The 24,118-nt window shown below is 33.6% G+C and overlaps 5 protein-coding genes across 7 annotated transcripts; 3 read left to right on the forward strand and 2 right to left on the reverse strand.

The window, feature by feature from the left end:
- Positions 1-221: 221 nt before the first annotated feature.
- LOC130668712 (lysosomal-trafficking regulator) lies at positions 222-14,035 on the forward strand. The gene is made up of 11 exons (XM_057471118.1): positions 222-1,252; positions 1,316-1,404; positions 2,171-5,010; positions 5,126-5,191; positions 5,962-6,119; positions 6,198-6,484; positions 6,577-6,746; positions 6,831-7,812; positions 7,891-13,377; positions 13,444-13,755; positions 13,834-14,035. The coding sequence occupies exons 1-11, from the start codon at positions 1,175-1,177 to the stop codon at positions 14,033-14,035; spliced, it is 10,671 nt and encodes a 3,556-aa protein (XP_057327101.1). The 5' UTR covers positions 222-1,174.
- LOC130668718 (ankyrin repeat domain-containing protein 49-like) lies at positions 13,419-15,310 on the reverse strand. Its single transcript, XM_057471129.1, has 3 exons — positions 15,081-15,310; positions 14,848-15,008; positions 13,419-14,785 (listed from the first exon to the last, which is right to left on the reverse strand). Exons 1-3 carry the CDS (start codon positions 15,223-15,225, stop codon positions 14,450-14,452), a joined length of 642 nt encoding a protein of 213 aa, XP_057327112.1. The 5' UTR covers positions 15,226-15,310; the 3' UTR covers positions 13,419-14,449.
- Positions 15,311-15,699: 389 nt separating this feature from the next.
- LOC130668719 (ankyrin repeat domain-containing protein 49-like) lies at positions 15,700-18,008 on the reverse strand. Of its 2 annotated transcripts, none has more exons than XM_057471131.1 (3): positions 17,603-18,008; positions 17,364-17,524; positions 15,700-17,285 (listed from the first exon to the last, which is right to left on the reverse strand). In XM_057471131.1, exons 1-3 carry the CDS (start codon positions 17,745-17,747, stop codon positions 17,202-17,204), a joined length of 390 nt encoding a protein of 129 aa, XP_057327114.1. In that variant the 5' UTR covers positions 17,748-18,008; the 3' UTR covers positions 15,700-17,201. The 2 variants fall into 2 exon arrangements, with proteins under 2 accessions (XP_057327114.1, XP_057327113.1); XM_057471130.1 differs by having other exon boundaries at positions 15,701-17,301.
- On the forward strand, positions 17,983-20,214 carry LOC130668717 (radial spoke head protein 9 homolog). The gene is made up of 4 exons (XM_057471128.1): positions 17,983-18,135; positions 18,240-18,481; positions 18,556-19,013; positions 19,076-20,214. Exons 2-4 carry the CDS (start codon positions 18,255-18,257, stop codon positions 19,234-19,236), a joined length of 846 nt encoding a protein of 281 aa, XP_057327111.1. The 5' UTR covers positions 17,983-18,135; positions 18,240-18,254; the 3' UTR covers positions 19,237-20,214.
- A 100-nt stretch (positions 20,215-20,314) lies between these two features.
- LOC130668714 (synaptopodin 2-like protein) lies at positions 20,315-24,044 on the forward strand. 2 transcript variants are annotated; one of them, XM_057471124.1, is made up of 10 exons: positions 20,316-20,472; positions 20,540-20,691; positions 21,029-21,095; positions 21,176-21,453; positions 21,564-22,399; positions 22,603-22,902; positions 22,998-23,056; positions 23,254-23,417; positions 23,499-23,661; positions 23,743-24,044. In XM_057471124.1, the coding sequence occupies exons 1-10, from the start codon at positions 20,371-20,373 to the stop codon at positions 23,755-23,757; spliced, it is 2,136 nt and encodes a 711-aa protein (XP_057327107.1). In that variant the 5' UTR covers positions 20,316-20,370; the 3' UTR covers positions 23,758-24,044. The 2 variants fall into 2 exon arrangements, 1 of the variants encoding a protein (XP_057327107.1); XR_008990069.1 differs by lacking the exons at positions 22,998-23,056; positions 23,743-24,044 and having other exon boundaries at positions 20,315-20,472; positions 23,499-23,639.
- Positions 24,045-24,118: the final 74 nt, after the last annotated feature.

A 24,118-nucleotide genomic window follows, 5' to 3' on the forward strand; every position in this document is an offset into this window, starting at 1 on the left:
ACCGCGATTTATTTAAGAGTGTTTTTAAATTATTTAAACATTATAATAAATAATTTAGATATTATAAATAATTTTTCCACAATATAAATATTAATTTATGACTTAAATATATACCAAATAATATAGTTATCTACTTTGCCTACTTGATATATATTTTTATGTTTATTCGCAGAAAATATATAAAAACATTATTTTCTACATGCCGAACTGATTATTCATTATTTTTATTTTTTTTTTGTCATCGAGTGAAAAATATTTATTGATATATGTGTCAGTTATAATATATGTTGTAAAAAGTAATAAATAAATAAGTGGTGATTTTTATAAATCAAGATAATGTGAAATGTCAATTGATACAATCTATTAAAATCATAACCACGTTAGCACATTATATATTTATCAATTAAAAATATTCATTGATATTGTAAATAATATATATATTTATTAATCAATCAACATTGATTTCATATACAAAATACTAATTGCGACTGTGATTGATCTTGTCATATTTATTATCCCTGAAATTTATAATTATTGTTGATATAACCTATATATATGTATATATAAATATATTATAGTCTTCCCAACATTTAAGAGGCTTCTTTACATTTAAATTAATAATATACCTAACATGTATTGATTAATTCACTGACTAATTTGCGAGTCTGCAAACGCCGTATGAGGTTTACGTCAAAAGAAAAAAATACGATACGAGGCTGTTATTATTATAATTATTATATAACTTTGAAATAATAAAGAGAATAAAGTACAGAGCAAGTGCTGGGAAGAGAGACAAGGAAGAATAAAAGAGTCCATACATGCGTGCGCGATCAACGGGGTGTCTCATTACTACAACTCGCGGTTTTATCTTTCACACAATCCCAGAACGCAAAACGCGATCATTCCATGAGTACACGTTGCTGCTGCTGCTGCTGCTGCTGTTCTTACTGACAAATATCTCCGCCGAACAACTTCAATAATACTCAAGTATCAAATACCACTCGCGGTATTACTTACTACTTTTAAAAACAAATTTATTGTTGACGAAATAGTTGATGGTGTGCTGATATTTAAATTTATTTCTTATTAATAATGATCAGTCGATTAATTAAAATACCATTATTACAAAGTTATTAAATGTCTAAGAAGACATAGAACCGTTTCGATTGTGGCAATGACTTCACCAGGGTGCAATGACAAGCTGCAATTACTCTGGGATAATTTCATTCATGCGGAGCCGATGAGTTATCAGGTACAATTGTAAATAATAATTATTATTATTTTATTTAAATTAACAAAATTATTTATACTTTAGAAATCATCGTGGCTGGATAGATTTCTTGCTGAATTGCTGGCTCAAGTTAATGATGGGATAGACATTAATAATATCATTTCTTCTTGGTGGTAAGTATTTTAATTCGCTCCGAAAATGATATTTGAAATAACAGACATCGGAAAATTTTAGTATTTATCTAAAAAAATAAAATAATTTCAAAATATGCAGTAATGCTGACAAGCCCTTATATATTTTCTTTTTATTAGTATTCAAATTGTGTATTTAAAAAATACAAAAATTTTAAGTTGTCTGCTGACTACTGTCATGTCTCGCATATAGTACTTCTATCATATATATTTAAAATCATGAGCATTTTATCCGCGTAGTATTTTTTAATTGCACAGTTAATTATTCATAAAATATATATTTATCAATAAAATAATAATCCCCGTAATGATAATATACATATATATATTTAAAATGGATCATCAATTTAAGTGAGGAGCTACAGAGACAAGTATTGTTTAACTGCAATATAAATGTAGGTATATGTATATATATTAACATATATGTTGTTGTGAAGCTCATGAAAAACACATTAGAAGATAATGAGTATGTTTATGTTGTATTTGCGCGCGCGAATAGGGTGTGATAACAATACAGACATCGCTCGGTGTAATTTTCCGTAGTACTGATATAGGACTCAAAGTTAAATAAGCTATTAATATTGTTGACGTAAATATTATTTCGTTTTTATTATAATTATTATTTTTATCCAATAAATATATGCTAAAGCAACAGCCGTTATTATTATTATTATTATTATTATTATTATTATTATTATTATTATTGTTATTTATTTAATGTATTTATAATTGTGTATTGTTTATTTAGTTCATTTGGTGGTAACGGTGATGATGGTGGTATTTGTACGCTGATAGCCTGTGAATTACTTTCTGATATAAATGAATTGTGTACGACAACTAAAAATGAGGGTGGAGATGAACTGGTCGAGCTACGCAAATACTTGATCCAAGGACGTGGATGGCGATGTTTGACAGTTATCGATTTACTTGGTGGTATTCGAGATCTTTCTTGTGGTCGACAACTGGTCGCCCTTCTCATTGCTCTGTACCCGGTTGTTGCTTCACATCATGATAAAAATAATGGTGACGTCGCGGAGGAAGAGAATAATCTGGAAATAAACGTCACTTGTAATCCATACGTTAAATTAAATTTTAATGATGAGACTATCGATAAATTGGATATTATATCGCAAATGAAAAAAAAAAATTATCAAAGACGGTTTAATCATTATCATAATCACAATAATAGTCACAATGTAAATAACGACCCAGAGACGTCACGTAAAAAATTAAAAAAACACAGCCCAATGGTTAATGTAAAAAGACGGGAATTACGTGCCGCTAAAGTAAATAAATCGGATAATGTTAAAACTGAAACAAATTACAGTGACTCAAGTTCCTATGAGTCTGATTATGTACACGCGGATGATGATATTGATCAAACAAGGTCTCTGATGTTTAAGATACGTCTCAATCCGATGGATTTTGATTACTTTACGCATGTGGTAAGAAGCGATGGAAAAATTGACGAAGAAGACGACGATGACGATGATGATAATGATGATAAAAAAGACACGGTGGTAGGAATTAAAAAAAAATTAAATCAATCTAATTATAAAAATAAAAAAATTGAAAAATATTGTGACGATGATCGGGTGAAGGCTGTTTTAAACATCAAGATCAGCAATTTTGAAATAAGTTTATTAATTATACAATTATTACAAAGTATGAAAAAAGATTATGACAATACATCTGTTGATCAAACCGTTGCTATCAAGATTGTAAAGTTTGCTTTAGATACCTTGTGGTCACTTCAATTTGGTGCTGATGCTGATAATTTAACGGGAATTGAATGCGTTAGATTGAAGGCAGCCACTTCAAGATTAATGTTGACTGCTTTGGAACGAGTTCTTACGGTAGATGATCAACTAATGACTGCTGTAATAAATAATGGTCTACTACCAATGACACTGAGACTGCTAGAAGACAATTGCAGTAGTAAATTAACTGCCTCGGCAAGTCTAGAAGAGGGTTCATTATTACAGGAATGTATTTTTGCAATGATATACGGTACACTTTCATTTCTTTATTACTTTGTTAATAATCGAAAAAAAAATTTAGATAAACTTAATGATTTTTTGGAATTATTTCAACTGTTTATTGAAAGTCAAGATGGTAAATTGATTGAGAAAACGATTGTGACAATATTAGATTTGCCAAGTATTGATTCATCGAGGTCAATGACCCGAGCGTTAAAAGTCATCGACATGATAGGCGTACTGATAAACGGTCTCAAGCACATAAAACAGGAGCTCAGTTACACGGGATCGCAGTCCAAGATCAGTAATCACCCGAGCAGTAACATAAAGCTTAAGCATAAACATCTTACGGCCATTGATTCAATTAAATCCTATCACCGTCATCATCATAATGATGTGCTTGGTATCGCCTATTATCAGCCTACAATGGTAGCCAGTATATCTCACCAGACATGTAACTGTTCTATATCATCTCTTTTTATTATTCTTATTAGATTGTTGAAAGAATCATCACGATTTGACTGTGAATTCCAAGTGAGGCTATTAAAAATAATGAAGAATTCCGGTACATGCTGCTGTTTTCCTTTAAAAATATTGCTCATTAATATTATTAATTATGTTAAAAAACAACCGCATAATAAACATGTTTATTCATCTTGCATAGCATTACTCGAACGTTGTCTATTTAAAGAAAGTAATAACTTGTCAACAGTAGCCAGTGAAGATAATCATCAACGGGCTGATTGCAATATCTGTACCAGTAAATCATCTGATTACTCATGGGATTTTATCGAACTCTATGGATCTCTATTATCACCAGAAAATTATCATTTATGTTGTATGACAATGACGCATTTAGTCAAAGTAACTCCGCATTTAGATTTAAAAGTTAAACATGAGATGCTGTCAAAAATATTTTACCCAACATTTTTGAAAGCTAAAATTGATTATCGTAATTTAATTGTTAACAATAAATCAACGATAACTGTTGAATTTATTATCCAATCGTGTTTGTCCATTATTTCCAGTCTGATTGTTGACAATAGTTTGTATGAAAAATTTATGCAGCTCAGCGGACTAGATGAGGCACTTGAGCTCCTGTCGATTGGAACATTTACACGCTCCGTTTGCAATTTACTCCAGATATCGGTGATAATGGAGATTTGGAAGACTATTAAACTTGACATCAATCCCCAAAACTCGGCAAGATCAACCGAATGTTCACCCCTTAAGCTTTTATTTGAAATAATTGAGCACGAAACAAATAGTGTTCTTTGTGATATTGAGAATATTGAAACATTCAAACAGCAACGATGTTCAAAAAAAATATTTGAAAAATCAAATAGTGATATAATTTTAAATGACGATTATGAAATTAATAGAGAAAATAAGACTGATGATACTGAAGAATTAAATAGTTTAGATAAAAATGATGAATCATTGACGATTAATTTATTTAAAGCTAGTGCAGTATGGCGATCAGCCGCCGGAGTAGCGCTTTATTGTCCTAAATTTCGTCAAGAATTTTCATCCCATTTAGCCATTGTAGAGTCGTCATTAAATCTTACAAAAATCCTCGTAGTTAGTATTGTCGAAGATCGAATTCTAGGTGAGTAAGTAGCAAAAAAATTTCAACAGCAGTTGTAATTGTTGATAGTTTTTTTTTTTTTTTAAATGTAACCGATTTAAAGTAACTAACGACATTACTTACTTATCTTTTTCAGACCAAAACAAATGGGCCCACAAACTGATCGAGGCATTAATCACCTGTCACTTGACATCCGCGTTATGTAAGTATTTTTTATATCCGCGTTGAGCTATTATGGAATTTTGTTGAGTAAAAAAGATTTATATTTATTTATTAATGCTTTCCACAATTTCCATACACATAAATAATACAGTAGCAGCATCACAATGCGAAAATCTTCCATTTCCACTTGAATTGCCTTTTTTAAATTTTTTCGAGAACCGCGAAAAATGTTTACTGAGTTAGAAAAATCGTTCACTAGCTTGGAAATTCAGTTCCTAAGTCCATTTTTTATGAATAATTTATTGGAGACCGGAATTACCAAGAGTCTGTTTTTCCATAAGGTGTTAGTAGGGACATTATGAAAATATGAATTAATGGTACGATTAAAAGCGCGGTGAAGAATGTCGTTGGTGAGGAGTGGAGTACGGGTTTACGATTTACGGATTTAAATAGGTGTGTATTGTGTGTTGTTGTAACAATACACTAATAAATCTAACAACCACAGCTGTGGATTAACGCGTATTTAATACGACCGAGAGTAGCTGCTGCCAATCATTATTGTCGATGGGTTGTGTGAAAACAATAAAACACCTTTTCAGTATCACATTTAACATACTGCATAGAGTATGAATTTTTTTAACGTCTAGCTTTTCTTTTACATTCTTATCACCATTACTTAGATATATTTACTATCATTTATAATTATTCTTGCTATGTTATATCATTCAATGTTTTATTTTATTGTTATTATGCATTTATCTATTACAATTAAGTATTAATAATATTTATAAAAAATGATTTGTGGTTTAGATAATAATAGTGACATAATAAGTGTGCTCAAAAAGACACTGATAAATGCTGGAATTAAATTTGGACGTGGGATTGCTGTGCTGGTGGAAATATTTTTAAAAATCGCTATGCTGAAACCGTGCCGGGAACAAGTTCCCCTACAATCTGGTCAGCTCAGAGTAAGTTTATTTTTATTTATTTTATATATAATAAATATGTTGATCTGTATGTAATTATTTTTATTTTATTTCGAAAAGTTACCGGCAATGATATCCGATTGCTCATCGTCGGCGCCGGATTACGGCGGTGACGAAAGCAGTGCAGGTGAATACGTCACTGCTGACGATGGATATGAAGCAGACAATGAAGTTCCTAGTAAAAGTAGTAGAGATGAAGATAATAGTCAGCAAAATAATTTGCCAAAAGGACTAAATTCTTTGGATTCTACTGTCGAGTCCCGGGGTGGACACATCACCGCCAATACTACTGCTCATCCAGCATTGTGCTCATTAGCTGTTGACCTACTGATCCAGTTTGGTCAACAGTAAGTCCGATTTAATTATTTTTTTTTTTTTATCATATTGTTATTGATAAGTGTGAAAATGAATATAAATTATTAATACAATACATTTGTAGGGGATTGGATACTGAGAGATGTATTATTGTGAGTCAAGGACTGAGGAAGGTTGCGGTTACTTGTCGAGAAAGTGTATCCAATTGTGCTGCACTTGCAGGATCTGGGGTCATTGCTAAGTTATTAAACGGATTTAGGGAAATACTAATTAGCAAAAATTCTCAATATGAAGGTAAAATTTTTAGTGATATACGAAAAATTTACGTCATTTTATTGAGACAATTTACAATAAATTTCGTTTTGAACGATTTTTCAGATTTACAGCAAGCAATACTTCAAGTTTTTACATTATTAGCAACCCAATCAATATCACCAAATGAATTACTGCTCTATTTTTCACTGTTTAAAGTAAACTCTCCGCCAATGCTATCTTTACTGCAACCCCTTCATCGACTTGTAATTAATTTACAACCTCAGCCAAATTTTATTCTCTCATTTCCACTGATTTCAACCTTCAACGAACAGAAACAAAATACTCGAGTAAAAGAAGAATGTAAAAATATTGAAAAAGTATCAAATACTGTACATAATTATCGTGAGAAACATTTATCTGCGGGTGTATATAGTCCGTGGTCAGTTCATGCCACATGTTTACCTATTGGTTCGGAATTGTCGTGGTCAGTGTGGTTACACGGATGCTCGGCTTCGATGTGGATAAGAGTAGAACGAGGAGTTGTACTGGGCTCAAGATTAACAACAGCTAAAACTTCACCCGTTAATTTGTTTAATTCTGAAAGTGACAGTCTGTCTGAATGGGGACCCACTATTTTGTCGGATAATAACTTTTGGAGCCGTGAAATATCTGCTGAATCCATATCTCCACCACCGCCACTAACTACAATCGTTCATTTGATGTCTATCGGCTTCGAATCACTGATACTGGAAACTTGGTTGGATTTACGGTCAGATAAATTGATTGTTCGCTTGAGCCGACCCGACGATAAATGTAATAATGTTATTTCTGAAACTTCAATCAGTGGAATACTGCCATCAGGACGTTGGCATCACTTGGCACTCAATTTTAAGGACACTGTGCTGAATCGAAAAAGTGCAGTAGTACAAGTGACCATTTGGGTTGACGGCTGGCGTGAAGCAAATGTTGAGCTACCATTTGATGGTTTATTGGTACGGAAACCTGCTACAACTACATGTGTCATGCTCGGTCAATCTGCTGTTGTCACTAGTGGCAACGGGAATAGCGGAGGCGCTTGGTACTTGGGAAATCTCATGTTATTTAGGTAATTATTAATTATTTATAAGTCGAAACATTATTTATTCATAAATCGTAATAAAAAAAAAAATTTGTATCATTACAGATGTCCGGTTTTTACAAAAGAACGAGCTTTGTACTTGACAAGCCTTGGTCCCAACTATACAAATATCGCTGACTGCATATTAAATTCTGTAAAACCAGATTTCGCGTCATTGATTGCATCTGGTGCAATAAATGGAGTCCGTCAAGTTAAATTTAAAAGCGGCAAATTTGATCTCAACCGAAGAAAATCATACGGAGGAACTTATCTTCGGCGGGTCGTCGAAACTAAAATAGTTTCTGTAGATTCGGAGATAGATTGGAATGCCGTGATGAATGACACAACTCACTCATCACAATTGAGTGAATTACAAGATAATATTTTATTATCTTACGAAGCAAAATGTCCAAATACTGTTAATTTATATCCACAAGCAATCACAAATCCTAGTGCAGTAGTGAGAAATCTTTTACCAGGACAACCTCCACCTGGGTTTCGTGTAGTTTCTGCTCCTGAGCATCGAGTTTCGCAACAACCTCCACTATCAATAACCGTAATTACTCCGACGCATCATCTCGAGCGTCAGCAGTATCGAGGATTTATATCATCGGCAAGTTTAATCGGTGGTATACCTATTTTTTTGTATTTATTTGCGCGAATTGTCGAACTCGATTCTTCTGAAGAAGAGCAAGCACTTGCGCTCTCGATAGTCGTTAATTTGGCACGAAGTGATTCAGAGCTTCTGAGTCAATATAATTCAGAGGGCGGTCAGTCGCTGATTATGCGTGTGCTAGAATCACCTAGATGTTACGCTGGTAAATATTTACTTAAAGCAATTTTAGATTCTGCATGCAGTAGCTCAATAATTGTAAAAGATATTGCCAATGGAAATAATTTAACAATTTTACAAAGTTCTGAGGCCGTTATTGTCGATCCAGAATTGATAAAAGAGTCCCTGGGAGTATGGAAAACTTGGGTCAAGCATGACACATTCAATATGTTTTTACATGCTCTATTGGTGTTGCTGAGAGATCAACATGCTCAGAGAGAGTTCAATGCGACTCAATTAAACCGAGTTGAAATTGTTGAAATGATTCTATTTGTATGCAAACAGCATTTCATGTACGAAGATTTTGACGCTCTCTGGGATACCACTACCGGTAATTCGATTGTTGAATTAATTAGAGCGCTCATGGGAGCTCCTCCGGAATTCTCCCACTTGGTTGCGATCATGGACTACCTTATTCTTGTACACCAAGCGTCAGATACTTATGTTACTCATTCGCGTCACAATATGTATTTTTTGTTACCGCCGCTGATAGTTGAAGAGGCTCACAATGACAGTAAATTAAAGTCACCAGTCCTGAATCGTTTGCCAAAAACGGCAAGCACGACTACTGCAAGTTCATCAGATGAATCAAATACTCCAGCATTAGAAGTGACAAAATTAAACAAAGCGTTGATAAATGTCCAACTTCAGAGAGACAGAGCTATCAAACGCCGTGAAAAACGCAGTAATAATAATAATAATAATTGTAATAATGCTAGGGAAACAAGTGCTGGTGAAGATTCAGGTATTGCGGCGAGTGATGGTTCAAATAATCACCTAGGAAATGAAAATTGTTCATCAGGAAGAACAGACGAGAAACGTGTTTGTCAAGGACTCGTTACCGAAGGGCTTCTCTTACTTCTACGTGACGCTCTCAGAGTTTTACCAGACTGCCACATCGAATCTGTTGTAAAACACGTGATTCGCGCCGAATTACTTTTAATTTTACTAAACAATCCCGACACCCGAGTTCGAACCGCAGTAATAAAAGTTATTCAGACTTATTTGCAGCGAGCTGATGATGAAGAAATAAATAAATTTATAAAGCAAAAATATTTCTTCCACTTGGCAAATCAAATTACACTTTATCCGAGTAATAATAACGAGTCACTGTCATCTTCGCTGGAGTGTCTGGCGCTCAGAGGACCTACGACATTAGCAGCGATTCCACCTTTACTGGCAATGTTGACTAGAATACCAATAACTGGATCAAATATCACAAGACCAATTATCAATTTGATTATTGATATGATTAATAAAAATCCATCTTCATTGCGTACACTTTTGTCTGATCAGGGTTTGGCTGAATCTTTAGCCCAATCGCTTGTTGGAGGCGCCCATAATTCAGCCTCATCAGGAGCATCTTCACCGCCGCTTCTGATAAATGATATTCACATTCTATTAGTTAGTATTGCTACTAAATTACTTGAGCAACCAGGAAGTCATCATATGCCAGCGATATCAGACTTACATTTGATATTAAATTACGTTGAGTTTAATGAAAGATCTCAGTGTGGTGCAAATGCCGCGTGTGTCTCTGTAATTCGTAATGCTCAAGTAGTTTTATTTGACGGTGAGCTAGATGTCTTGATGCCAAAAGTATCGTCATTACAATCGGGATTTAAATTACGGAGCGCTACTTCGTACTTGGCTTCTTCCTCGTACTTGGCTCACAATAATGTCCTGACAACCTCGAGCGAACAGAGCGATCATGAGTCCCGGACATCTAGCTACGGTGGAGGCGGAAGTGCAAGTGGCATAAATCTTTACGGTACAACAAACCGGGAACCAAGACGCGGAGAAGTTAATGAACGATTTCGAAGTATTCTTTTCAAAGCGATTGAATTTTTGACTGCATCTGACTGCGCGCCGTCAAACAATGAGCTCGAATTGACTAAAAGAATATATATTATACTGTTGTATGGTATGTCAAATAGTTCATTTGATAGAAAAAATAACTGGAGTGGATCATGGTCAGTGAGATCAATTTTACGTAAAAATGCTGCTAAAATGATCATCTGGTTGTTGAGTCCACATCAGAGTAATAGTACTCGTGTATTTGCTATAAGATCATTGATGGAAGAGTCGAGAGGTCGTGAGATACTTTCATCTATTCTCGAGATCAATAGTAGTGTTGAAAAAAAACTTGAATTATTTTTGTGGGATTTATTTGAAAAACGAACTGATATGCCGAGTTCAGACGCTAGATTATGTACGGAATTCAAAGAAACTTTGGCTGTTTGGCATCCTGCATTATTAAGTATTGAAGGAACATCAACTTCATCAGATAAATTACGAATTGAAGACCAATTGGCTTCATTGCGCCTTGAATTTTCTAAAGATCGTGAAATTTGGCTTGATAATAATTTATCGGCGTTACATCGAATAGGAAATAAATTTGATTTGTTGGCTAAACAATTGACTGAAAGCGCAATGATTATTACACGTTCGGTTATCGAGGAACAGAATCACGAGCGCAAGGCACTGATGGAAAAATTCAAGCACACTCGTGGATTAGAAGCTCAGTCGATGGCACGATGGAGAGATTTAACTAAACGTCTTACTCATGAACGAGCGCCTTGGTATTTTCCAGAATCATATCCAACAAATTGGGAACTTGACCCTACAGAAGGACCGGCGCGAGTACGAATACGGATGCAAAGATGTCACTTGAAAATTAATAAGAAATTTTTTTTAACTGAACAGCAAACTGATCCCAGAAAAGTTGCTAGCGGAAATGACCAATCGACTGAAGAAGAATTAGAACAACCTTTGTCATATCTTTTTACAAATATGAGACGTCAAGATTTAAATGCGACTGCTCTTATTGAAAGACTGCATACCAGTGAGCGTATTGGGAAAATGTCTCAAGTTAAAGTTGTAACTCCGCAAATAGAAATACCCGGTGAAGCTTTGATTGGTGAAACATGCTTGTACTTTGTACCCGATAATCCAGAAATGTCAGTTTACTCTCAGGACACTGCTTTGTTAGGAGGCGGTTGCAGTGGTCTCGATCTCGCGATGGCTGGAGGCACTGCGTGGAAATTGAAAGACATACGGGAATTACACAGAAGACGGTATCAACTTCAAGAAAGAGCAATTGAATTTTTTTTAACCACTGGAAGAACTTTATTGCTGGCTTTTAATTCTTCTAAAGAGAGAGATGAGTTTGTAAGTCAATTATTAAATTGTAATTTACCACAACGAGTTCCTGGTGATGATTTAAATGAAGCACTTGCTGCATGGCGAAATGGCTATCTCACCAATTGGGAATATATTACGTGTTTAAATAAACTAGCCGGAAGGTCTTACAATGACTTGATGCAGTACCCGGTATTTCCTTTTGTACTTGCCGATTACACGAGCAGTAAAATAGATCTTACTAATCCAAATATTTATCGAAATTTCAAACGCCCAATGGCTGTCCAGGATAAAAAAAATGAGCAGCACTATGTTAACAATTATAATTACTTGAAGCAAGCTCTGGCAGAGGGTCTCAATTTAATAGCGTTGAACCAGGAACCTTTTCACTATGGCTCGCATTACAGCAACTCTGGTACCGTTCTTCATTTCTTAGTACGACTTCCGCCATTTACTAGCATGTTTTTGAGTTACCAAGACAATAATTTTGACATACCGGATCGGACATTCCACGCACTGGCCACCACCTGGAGATTAACAAGCTGTGATTCAACAACTGACGTAAAAGAATTGATTCCAGAATTTTTCTATCTACCGGAATTTTTACTCAATTCAGAAAATTTTAATTTCGGTGTACGGCAAAATGGCTGCAGAGTTGGAGATGTTGAATTACCCAGTTGGTGTAATAATGATGCGAGATTATTCGTTCTGGTGCATCGAGCTGCGCTGGAATCAGATATAGTTCGTGAAAATATGTCATACTGGATTGATCTAGTGTTTGGATTCCGTCAAACTGGTAGACCCGCTGTAGAAGCAATAAATGTTTTCCATCCGGCAACATACTACGGGTTCAATGTCGACAAAATATCTGACCCAGTTGAAAGAAAAGCATGGGAGACAATGGTCAAAACATACGGACAGACTCCAGCACAACTATTCACAGCCGCTCATCCATTGCCTTGTAATGTTTTGATGAATTCCTCAAATTCGCCTGCCTACAATACTATCCCACCGGTTATTGAAGGTGTCACGGGTATAAAATGGGGTTATTATGTCGGAGCACCTGGAAATGAACCTGTTTTATGTTGGAAACACAAACACAGAGTACCGATGGTCTCACTTATTCCACTTACAACAGGAGACGTATTTGGATTACCAGCTTGTACGGCTCTTCTTATAGGATATAATAATGAGAAAGGAGGTAACATGGTCAACAGTACAACAGTACTTGGGGCAGCACTTGCCTCTTGGGATAACAACGACGGAATCATTAGATTGAAATCCAAAAAAGAGCAGCCTCCAAAGCCTCTAATGAAATCCTCAGGATTTGATCCAATAACTGTGTTAGGTTCGGCGGCAGACTGCGGGCAGCTTTGGATCGGTTATATGTCTGGAAAAATTATGGTTTACTCATACAGCATCGAAGCAAGTGGAAAAATAAAATTCGAATCACCAACAGCTCCAGCTTCTGTTCTTCTGGCTCATAGATGCGCAATAACTGTAATAGTCTTGTCTGGCGCATTCAGTATCGCCGTATCGGGTGACGTAAAAGGTGTAATTGTCATTTGGGATTTAAATAGGTACGTATTAAAATTTACTTAAATATGAAATCAAGTTATCAAGTTTTAATTTAAATTTATTTACAGTTTGTCATATGTGAGATCTATAGTATGCCATGACATATATACGATAAATAATATTTCTATAAGTGATACTCTTGGAGATATCGCTGTTGTTTGTCAACTAGTGGCGCCGAAAAGACAATTCACGTCACCAACATCTTCAGCCAATGAAAATAATTTTGACCATCAGTCTCAGCTAAAAGTATTTACAATAAATGCTAAATCTGTCGGTTCAGTTTTGTCTAGAAGGAGGATCACTGCATTGTGTTACAGCAATGCACCAGAAGGTGTTTCTGTAAACGTAATAGCCACTGGACTTGATAATGGAGTGATTCGGTAATAATTTTGTTATAAAATATCAGAGTATTTTATGTATACATATTAATAAAAATTAATTATTCATTTATTTATCAGATTGTGGAGCAGCTGGGACTTGAGGCTAATTCGCGAAATAGTAAACGGCGGAACAGATTGCGGGGCTATCATAGCAATAGCATGGGCATACGATCAACATCATCTTTATGCAGCGACTGAAAATTCAACAGTTTTAATATGGGAAGGCCTAAGACGACTAAACAGCGGCACGCCGAAATTTGTAAATTTAACTTCGCTTTAAATTACCAGAGCTGATAACCAGCCACGATTATTGTCCAGCAATCAGAGGCTCTAATTAATTATTAAATTACTCAATTGTAAATTTTTTGAGTGCTAAAATATTTAGATTTAATGGAAAATGTGATATACTGAAAATAATTATCATTCACTCGAAATTGCCATAATATTAATGAATTATATATTATATACATATGTTATGATGTATTGTAGTATTATGTTTATATTTATATATTTGAAATATGTATTTTTATACTCTACTTTTATGAAACTTATCATTTATAATATTTTTCATATTGCATTATTACGACAATACGTTAAACCAAAGTAACGATGAACAAGTAACTTAAAAATGAGTATGTATTCTTTATAAACAAGGCCTTATAATGTATAAAAAATATAATTATTAAAATTTATATTAAATTTCACGTAAACATGGTTCAATTATTTCAAACATCGGATAGTATTTTCCTGTTCTAGTTGCTATCATTTGCGGCGTATCACCACTGGAATTAACTAACTCGGGTTTGGTGTCTGGATGGAGAAGCAAAAGCTGAAGAGCTGGAGAATTGTGGGAACTGGCACAGACCAGGTGCAGTGGAGTCTGGCCACCATTGCTCACAGCATTTATATTGGCTCCGTTAGCAACCAGAATTGCAATACTCTCGACGTTGTTCCAGTGGCATGCTGAGTGCAAAGGCTCCCATCCGTCAATAGTTTTAGCGTCAATCTTAGCTCCTTTCAACAGCAAATACTATTTTTCTTTTTTTAAATACTGTGCAGATTAATTGATGGTTCATTAAAATAAATAATTACCTCAATAATGGACGTGTGGTTTCCGTAGCAGGCTCTGTGAAGTGGAGTGTAGCCATCCTTATCAGTGGCATGGACCAACGTTGGATTTTTTTCTAAAAGTTTTGCTACTCGTTCACTGTTGCCTTTTTCTGCAGCCTTCAGAATTGCTCTGGAGTCAGGATCTGTTTGAATAAAAAAAACAAATTTTAATAATAATAATAATTAGGGACAAAGTGTAAAAAGTATTGTCTGACCTTCAGGATTTCGCTGGGATTCAACTCCAGTGTTGTCATCATCCCAGGCGCTTACTTGCATTCTTTCACTTTGATGCATTGTTAAAATTTTATCTCTAATCTTCTCGAGATCTTGAATTTCATCATTTTCTTCGTCTGAAGACATTTTTTATTATTTAATTATCACTGACAGCAACGATCACATGTAAATATTTTTGTTGAACCACCGAAATTTCCAGTTGAATAAAATAGCCAGCAAGTTTGAAATAGACCCGACAGGTGGCAGCTCCCGGCGGTTTATTTTTCGAGTCAAAAAATTTTAATATTAAATTTTTCATCGTAGAAACTCAACACATTTTTCAATTCAAAAATTTATTCATAAAATTGAAAATTATCAAGCCGGTGTACATAATTATTGACTTGATAGTTCTGTATGTAGTTCACGGTCAAATCCTTGAGAACAAAATTTTTAATAATGATGTCAAAAAATTAAAAAATACAAAATTTATAAATAATCATTTTTCTCTACATCAAAAGTAAATTTATGGTTTGAAGATATAAGTAATGGCCTCACGAAATATCACCAAATAAATAAGTAAAAATTCTGAAAGACATCAGATGTTTGCCAGTTAATTAAACAACAAAAATTATAACCGATCAAAAAAATATATATTTATTATTATATATTATTGTTCATTTATTTAATTGGCCATAGAGTCATGACTTCTTGCGGCCATCCAAAATACATAGTTTTACATGATAGTATATATCTGTTAAACAAACGACATAAAAATACAATATTTTAATAATATATGTATAACAATAATTTGGTTAGTATATCATTTCATTTTATTTCATTTCAGTTCATTCATCATTAATTTATTAATCAATTAATTCATTCATTCATTCATTTGTAATCATCTTATTCAAGAAATAATCATAACACGTTTTCCTAAATTCGTTAAATGTGGCCTGTTGCGTACAAGCACTAGGTAACTCATTCCATATTCTAATTGCGCTCATTAAGAACGATTTGTCATGTTTCATGCTGTGACAGTTTGGTAATACTAAATAATCACGACGGATATCGCCTCTTCGAAAACGAGGCTCTGGCACACAAAAATTGTTTGAAAGCAGTCTTTTTTTATTAAAATACAATATTTTATAAACTAGACAACAAAGAAAAAACTCCCGCTTTAATTTCAAAGTTAGCGATCGTAGATTATTATAATATGCTGTAACATGCTCATATTTTGATATTTTAAAAATATAGCGGACACAAGCATTAAGTTTCCTTTGAAGCTTTAGTTGCTGTTCACTCGTTATATCTGTATATATAGTAGCGCAATAATCAAATATGGGGAATATAAGCGTAGTGACAAGTTTTTTTTTGTTTTTAAATTAAATACATCGCCATTCATTTTAAGTTGGACAAGTGTCCTCATACTCCGTTTACAAACTTCTACAACTTGCTTTGACCAAGATAGTGTATTGTCTAAGATAACGCCATGGAGAATAGAGAGTCTCTATTCTCCATGGATGACGCCTAAGTATTTAACTGATTCAGAAAACTCTATCTCGTTACCATCTACCAATATTTTTGGAGCAAATTTACAGCGATCATTATTTAACTTTTGTGTGGTACCAAGGATAACAACTTTTGTCCTATCCGCATTTAATTTTAATCCATTTTTTAAACATCATAGCTGTATTTCTTTAATTTCAGTATTGAGAATATTAATATTATAATGTGAAATATCTCCTAATCTACATTTTAAATAAATAACTAGGTCATCCGCATAGAATTATACATTTATATACATTGAATAATTTCTTAAAAATTATTACTATTATTATAGTTTTGTCATTATTATAATAAATATGTTTTTACGATTAAAATGATAAATCAAAAATATTATCAAATATTTTCAATTATTCCAAAAAATAAAAATATTTTTATTAAAATAAATTATTATGCTAATAAGCTCGAAGAGCTCGAAAATGTATTTGTACTAATGTTTTCGAACTCTTAGAGCTAGTATGTAAAATTTTCTAAACTGGGTGGGTGGGGAGCGCCACAGGCCAAGTGCAGTGCATTCTGATCATCGTTGTTCTTAGCATTTACATCGGCTCCGAAAGCAATCAGAATTTTAATACTCTCGACGTGGTGGCATGCTGAGTGCATAGGCTCCCATCCGTCAATAGTTCTAGCGTTAATCTTAGCTCCTTTCAACAGCAAATACTAATTATTTTTTTTTAAGTACTGTACATATTAATTGATGGTTCATTAAAATAAATAATTACCTTAACAATTGACGTGTAGTTTCTGTAGCAGGCTCTGTGAAGCGGAGTGTAGCCATCCTTATCAGTGACATGGACCAACGTTGGATTTTCTTCTACAAGTTTAACTACTCGTCCAATGTTGCCGTTTGCTGCAGCCTTCAGAATTGCTAGGGAGTCAGGATCTATTTGAATAAAAAAAAAACAAATTTTAATAATAATAATAATTAGGGACAAAGGGTAAAAAGTATTGATTGTCTGACCTTCAGGATTACGCCGGGATTCAACTCCAGTGTTGTCATCATCCCAGGCGCTTGCTTGCATTCTTTCACCTTGATGCATTTTTAAAATTTTATCTCTAATCTTCTCGGGATCTTGAATTTCATCATTTTCTTCGTCTGAAGACATTTTTTATTATTTAATTATCACTGACAGCAACGATCACATGTAAATATTTTTGTTGAACCACCGAAATTTTCAGTTGAATAAAATAGCCAGCAAGTTTGAAATAAACCCACCAGGTGGCAGCGCCTGGCGGTTTATTTTTCGAGTCAAAAAATTTTAATATTAAATTTTTTATCGTAGAAACTCAACACATTTTTAAATTCAAAAATTTATTTATAAAATTGAAAATTATCAAGCCGGTGTGCATAATTATTGACTTGATACTTCTGTATGTAGTTCACGGTCAAATCCTTGAGAATAATATTTTATTCCACTCGTTATTTTAATTTCTATATTTTTGGCACACTATCAAAGTTGCAATATTTTGATATTATAGACCAACATTATAAATGTTTGTTGCTGTAGTTTTTTGTTCTTTTTATGACACATTTTTTTTTTTTTTAGTAAATAAATATATGACTTGAATGATGTCATATGATACTATCTTATTTTCAGTAGCCTGATTTATAAATGGAGTTTAATAAGTTATCAGAAAGTATAGACACTGTGGGGTATGCTGGAGTGTGCGTTGGAACTGAAAGATCTGAGCTTCTAAAAAACTCGCTATTACTTCTTGGAAAAGAAAACAATTTTGATAAAATTTATTATTGGGGCAGAATAAATGGGATACTGAAAGACTATCATGTCGCATATGGCCATGGGAAAGATTATTTGAGAAATAATGTATATTATTACAGGTAATCTTCTTTCAACAGTAATTACCAAGACAAAAAACAGCCAGACGTTCAATATTACTTAATCTTTTGTTTAGTTTTGATTGTTTTGATTGGTTACTGCTTCCTCAACCAACAAAAAATCAAAAAGTCATATCAACTTTTATGAGAAATTATTTCCAAGGCGAGCCATCCGTGAAGAAACTCACTGAAGTTCCGGAGTTTTTGCTGTATAATGATGAAGAGATGCCGAAATCGATCGAAGGCGATATTATACCGTGCGAAATTAAAGAAGAGGATCGGCTGAGCGCAGCAGTAGATTTAATAACCAATGATTCAATAATTATTCCACGTGGTAGCTGGATAAAACTTCCGAGTGGTGATGTGGCTAAAAATCTGACCTTCACTGGCCTAAATTTTACTGAATGTACTAAACTTGAATCGTATCTTCATAAGAGAATCCCTCAAGAAAAATCAAATGTCAGTTTAACAAAGAGACAAGACTACAATTTTGCTCTAGACTTTCTTGACCCAATTGACATGGATTTGCCAAAAGGTGATTTTATTTATTATTTGAAAAAAAAAATTATCTAATAAATTTTTCAAATTTATTCCTAGAGTGTTGGAGTTTGCAGCCGTACTTTAAAGACAATTTAATAATCATAAGAAATTTATATTGGCCCGGAATGACATTTTATCATAAACTAAATTCATCCGAGTACGGTTCAATTTACATCGATGACGGAATAAAAAATAAAAATCTATCATTCATGATCTAGAGAAAATAAAAAATATACACATTATTGTTTTATTAAAATGAAATAAATAGTTAGCACAATGTATGAGATGATTTATAATAATTGTTTTGATAGAAAGCTCCAGATCTTGTGTTCCCAGCAGCTGTTGGTATATATAATGTATACTGGTGTGTTGAACAGTCACATGATGATGTTAAATAACGAGATCGAGGCATGATCAAAATAGCATCGATCAGTAAATAGATCAAGCCAAGCGGAAAAAAGGCGGAGCATCGTCTCAATAGTTTTTTCCTCTTGTTGGTTTATTCTTTCTTCTCTCGATCCCCAGGAGCCCCAGAGCCAGTGAAAGCTGCAAGGGTTTATTGTCTTTGGCATCAGAGCTGGCTTATCGTGTGACACCGTTTTTTCATAGTACCAATTGGCCAGTGTGAAGCGCCACTAAAGTTTAAATCCCGTTGTTGTAATTCATCAGTTTAATATCCTGTTTCGTTTAGTGCTTAACTCTCATCAACAGATCCTCCGACACATCAATGATCAATTATTTTTTTTTTATCTTTTGTACTTTCGATGTCGATTGTCAAAATTAAGTTGGCAAGTATACGTCCATGTATATTAAATTATACAATTAAATTCTCCCAGCATCTTGTCTATCTGAGCTGTTATTTATTTAAAACTATCAACTCGACAATTTACAATAAAACGAAATTTACTTTTTGTAACGTTACCAAAATAGTGATCCGAAATATATAGCACGCGCGCATAGTCCACGTGTTATTATTATTACTATTATTTATAATTTATTAATCCATCCAATTAACGTTAAAGCTTATAGAACGTCAATTACTTTGTCTGATTAATTAAATCTAAGGTCGACGATCTTGTTATATAATCTAATTTAATAAGATGGCTGCAGGTGTCCGCTGATAAATTATTTATTTATAACTATTTATATTTATTTATAATTTAATTAATTTTTTTTTAAATTATTGTGTCGCAACAATAAGTAAGTCTCTGATAAATTTAATTTAAATACAATTCCGAGGTAATCAAGATGTTGAATTTTAAATAAAAATACATTACGTAATTATTTAAATAAAATTTAATTTAGATAAAATTAATTATTATAATTTTTTATTTTTAGAAAGCGTGATCAACATGTCGATTCTCGACATCAAATTTTCAAAATTCGATAATACTCCTTGGGGTTTCCGGCTGGCTGGTGGAAGTGACTTTCCTCAGCCACTGACAGTCATCAAAGTGAGTCACAGCAATATTTTAAATTATAATAGATAATTTATGAATTCATATATATGTTTTTTTTCAGGTAGTCGAAGGAAGTTTAGCAGAATGTATGGGACTTAAACTTGGTGATGTAGTCGTAAGAATTAATGACCGTCCAGTTGCCAGTTTAACCCACGGTCAGGCCCATGAGGCACTTATGCTTGCTGGTAATAATTTTACTCTAGGTGTCAGCAGGTAAATAAACTAATTATAAATATTATTATTAATAACATTACAATGAAATAGTTAAATAGTATCCTCTAACTATAATTAATTAATAAGATGTAAGAGCATGCTGATACAAGAGTCCTTATTGTATTTATTGCTTGTTGGCATTTGCGTACCTTGAATTGTTGCGTGACCTCGACCGTATATCTCGCATCGTGAGCCAATACAACATGTGCCAATAATTAGTTTTTATAAAGGGCCCGTAGACAAGTTATCTTAGGCATTTTGCTTGGACCATTGTCAGTGAATGAGTTTATTATCTCTATTTATTTACTATTTTTTTTTTAATTGTTACATACGACAGAAAGCAAGAAGCAACTGAAGCTGTTGAAGCTCTTCAGTCGGATACTATCGTACCGTATCGAATACCCGTGAGTTTATTAAATTATATATTAATTTATATCATTAAATTCTATTAATTTTGATAAATTATATTTAAAAACAATAAAAGCTTGAAGACTTAAAACCCCTTGAAGTGATTCCGCTTGAAGATCCGTGGGAGAAAATAAATAAAAAAATAGGACAAGAGGAAATTGAAGAAAAGGGGGATCAAGTGACCGATGAAGACGAGGCTGACAAAGAATTTGAAGAATTGGAACAAACGATAGCTAAACCTGTGGACGCCAACAGCGAAGTGGTACCAAATAAAAATTTAACTGATGAAGAAATAGCAACGCTTATTCTTGAAGAAGAAGAATTATTGGAAGCGGGTGATCAAGGAGTTCTTGGGTAAGTTTTATTTTATATATAATATATTTTTTAAATTATAAATACAATGTATACATAATATAAAAGTAGTTAGTGTTGGATATACATGATGTACCTCTGATATTTATCAGAGTTAACTTCAAGAAATTACGTCCTCGTGCGCCCCTGCTAAAAGAGTCTAAAGTTCTCGAAGAACTCCAGACGATTGCACTTGAAGAGCCACCACGTGTTAAAGAGTTGAAACACAAGTCGACTTTTTTGCAAAAACCAGAGCGGCCTATTCCGACTAAAAAAAATCAATTTGAAGAGGTGGTAGTCGATCAAAGTGAGTGCTACAGAGTTGTGATTAAGAAACAGCCTAAAAAAAGCGTCACTGAACGACTGGTAGAGAAAGGTCTGTTGGATAAGGCGTCAGCGGAAGCTCTTACGTCGGCGCCGTCTAAGTCTCCAACTCTAGATCCATCATCAATACAAAAAACAATATCTTATGAACATTATGAACAAGAACAAACTTCTCATAACGAGTCAAAAGCTGCTGATGAGTCTAACGCCGAGGATGGGAATCGAAGGGACGAGTGTCAGGAGCCAAAATCATGTGAAAATCTTGAGGAAGAATGTTGCGCTGAAACTGTCAATGAGAAAGTTGAGTCCATTGATAATACTGAAGATCACGCTGAGAGATTATCTTCAGCGCAAAGTGAAACGCCGGATATTAGAGTGCAACCACCTGAACCGATTGTCGAACCTGTTATCGTTTTTGATCGAGAAAAAGTTAAGGAACTCGTCTCAACGGAAATTAGCCTCGAGAAGCAGCTTGAGAATGTTCAAAATCAATTGCTAGCATTGAAACAATTACCCGCTGAAATAGAAAATCATTTAAAAGTTGTGTCTGAGCAATTATACAAAATAATGGAACTCAGTGGAGTTAAGAATGGCAGTCAGACGGGTTCTCGTCGTAGCTCGTCAGGTAGATGATGATAGTGGTGATTGTGTGAATCGTATGTGTGGGTTCAGTTTGTGTGCGAGTTATTTATTTATTTATTATTATTATTATTTTTGCATTTACTTTTTAGAGTTTCATTTATTTCATTCCCGCACGGATTTAATCCCGATATTTATTATGAGTATTTTTTGCTTATGATAAATAATAAATAATTAAATATTACGTAGATCAGGAGTGCAAAGCTCAAGTTGAGAAACGTGAAGAGGAGAGAGCTGAAACTCCTGAAAGTACCCACGAGGAAGAAAGTACTCATTCAGAGGCTGATAAAAACGATACTTCAATCGACGAAACAGTATCAACAATGAGCAACAAGGCGCCTTCCATAAGTATCGAGGAAGAAATCGAGCCTCCAGAGACCAAGGAGTTGGAGGTGACGCTCAAGAGCGAGGACGCGAGAGTTAAAAAGTGCATCGCTTCTTATGAGACTCGGGTGTTCCGATCTACTCCAAGTCCTGCTCCATCCTATGGTGGGTAAAAAAAATTTTTTTAAGTTTATTACGTAAAATAAAACTTTTTTTAATTTTTTTATAATAAACAAAAAAAATGTTGAAATAAATTTTAGGAAGTTATGAAGCAGATCCAAATTTATCACCTAGAGATCAAGTAATACAAGAACTGAAGGTATTAGGAACGAGATTGCGTATATTAATTATGTCTTCTTTGTAATTAAAGTGATCCCTCTTCCGAAATGAAACTTTTTAAATATTTTACAGCATGAAATATGTCCACCGAAAAATAATAAAAACAAATTCTTCTGTATGTCTTTAATAATGTAATAGAATTGTTAAATAATTTAAAAAAATTTTGATTTTTCACAGCAACGAGGAGGAAGAAAACGTTCTGGCGACCTCTGGCCCCAGGCTAAACAATTAGAGCTGACTTACGGGCGACGATGGAGATGTCCAAATGATTTCTTCAATGACGAAATGATTGCTGAAGTTTTGTCAGGTCAGGCAGAAGTTATTCGCGGTCGTGCTATGGGGTAAGATGGTCACAATAAAAATCATTAAAAACTTTTTTTTTAAATTCTATTGTTCTAAAAATTTTTTAATAATTAATTTAGTGTGAATTTTAAAAAGTACGAGAAAGCATGGCTGCCAAATTACGATCATCTGATGAATTCAAGCGTTTACAGAATGCTACATAAGATGGAACGAGAACCAAAAACAGGAATTCCAGCCCGGCCACCAAAAGTTGTCGCAGCTGAGGATATAATTGAAAGAGTGGTACGTTAAATATTTATATTTAAATTTTTTATTTAAATATTTTTTTGTTCTTATAATGACTTTATTATATTTTATTATTAGAATACGCCGGCTTAATCATCAACGCCTACAGAAGTATAGATTTGGTGACATCAAGAAACCCCAACATTGATTCATATTCAAATAAATCATTTAAAATTTATGCATTCATTGATTTTTCTTATATTATTTAAAACAAAGTTATTAATATAAATATAAATATAATTATAATAATATTATTGATATGTGAAGTGAGTGAGTAAAGTGTAAATTTATTAAATTACCGGAATATGTAAAGTTTTGTTCTCAAAACTACTATTCTGTCAATCAATAAAATTAAAAAAACACTTGTATGTCTTATCTAGCTATTTAATAATTTAATAGTAGATAATAATACCCATACCTGTATGAATCAGCTCTGACATATAATTGTGAAATG

Source organism: Microplitis mediator, chromosome 5 (assembly GCF_029852145.1).
Source record: "Microplitis mediator isolate UGA2020A chromosome 5, iyMicMedi2.1, whole genome shotgun sequence".
NCBI lineage: Eukaryota > Metazoa > Arthropoda > Insecta > Hymenoptera > Braconidae > Microplitis > Microplitis mediator.

Excerpts from the sequence above, each read along its gene's own strand:
- LOC130668714 (XM_057471124.1), top strand. The coding sequence starts at position 20,371 with ATGTCGATTCTCGACATCAAATTTTCAAAATTCGATAATACTCCTTGG. Across the intron at positions 21,096-21,175 it reads TCGTACCGTATCGAATACCC|CTTGAAGACTTAAAACCCCT; the intron begins GTGAGTTTATTA and ends AAACAATAAAAG. Across the intron at positions 23,418-23,498 it reads ATTCGCGGTCGTGCTATGGG|TGTGAATTTTAAAAAGTACG; the intron begins GTAAGATGGTCA and ends TAATTAATTTAG.
- LOC130668719 (XM_057471130.1), bottom strand. The coding sequence starts at position 17,747 with ATGTCTTCAGACGAAGAAAATGATGAAATTCAAGATCCCGAGAAGATT. Across the intron at positions 17,525-17,602 it reads ATCCCGGCGTAATCCTGAAG|ATCCTGACTCCCTAGCAATT; the intron begins GTCAGACAATCA and ends TTATTCAAATAG. Across the intron at positions 17,302-17,363 it reads ACTACACGTCAATTGTTAAG|TATTTGCTGTTGAAAGGAGC; the intron begins GTAATTATTTAT and ends AAAAATAATTAG.
- LOC130668712 (XM_057471118.1), top strand. The coding sequence starts at position 1,175 with ATGACTTCACCAGGGTGCAATGACAAGCTGCAATTACTCTGGGATAAT. Across the intron at positions 1,253-1,315 it reads CGGAGCCGATGAGTTATCAG|AAATCATCGTGGCTGGATAG; the intron begins GTACAATTGTAA and ends TTTATACTTTAG. Across the intron at positions 6,747-6,830 it reads CAAAAATTCTCAATATGAAG|ATTTACAGCAAGCAATACTT; the intron begins GTAAAATTTTTA and ends ACGATTTTTCAG.
- LOC130668718 (XM_057471129.1), bottom strand. The coding sequence starts at position 15,225 with ATGTCTTCAGACGAAGAAAATGATGAAATTCAAGATCTCGAGAAGATT. Across the intron at positions 15,009-15,080 it reads ATCCCAGCGAAATCCTGAAG|ATCCTGACTCCAGAGCAATT; the intron begins GTCAGACAATAC and ends TTATTCAAACAG. Across the intron at positions 14,786-14,847 it reads ACCACACGTCCATTATTGAG|TATTTGCTGTTGAAAGGAGC; the intron begins GTAATTATTTAT and ends AAAGAAAAATAG.
- LOC130668717 (XM_057471128.1), top strand. The coding sequence starts at position 18,255 with ATGGAGTTTAATAAGTTATCAGAAAGTATAGACACTGTGGGGTATGCT. Across the intron at positions 18,482-18,555 it reads AATAATGTATATTATTACAG|TTTTGATTGTTTTGATTGGT; the intron begins GTAATCTTCTTT and ends TCTTTTGTTTAG. Across the intron at positions 19,014-19,075 it reads TGACATGGATTTGCCAAAAG|AGTGTTGGAGTTTGCAGCCG; the intron begins GTGATTTTATTT and ends ATTTATTCCTAG.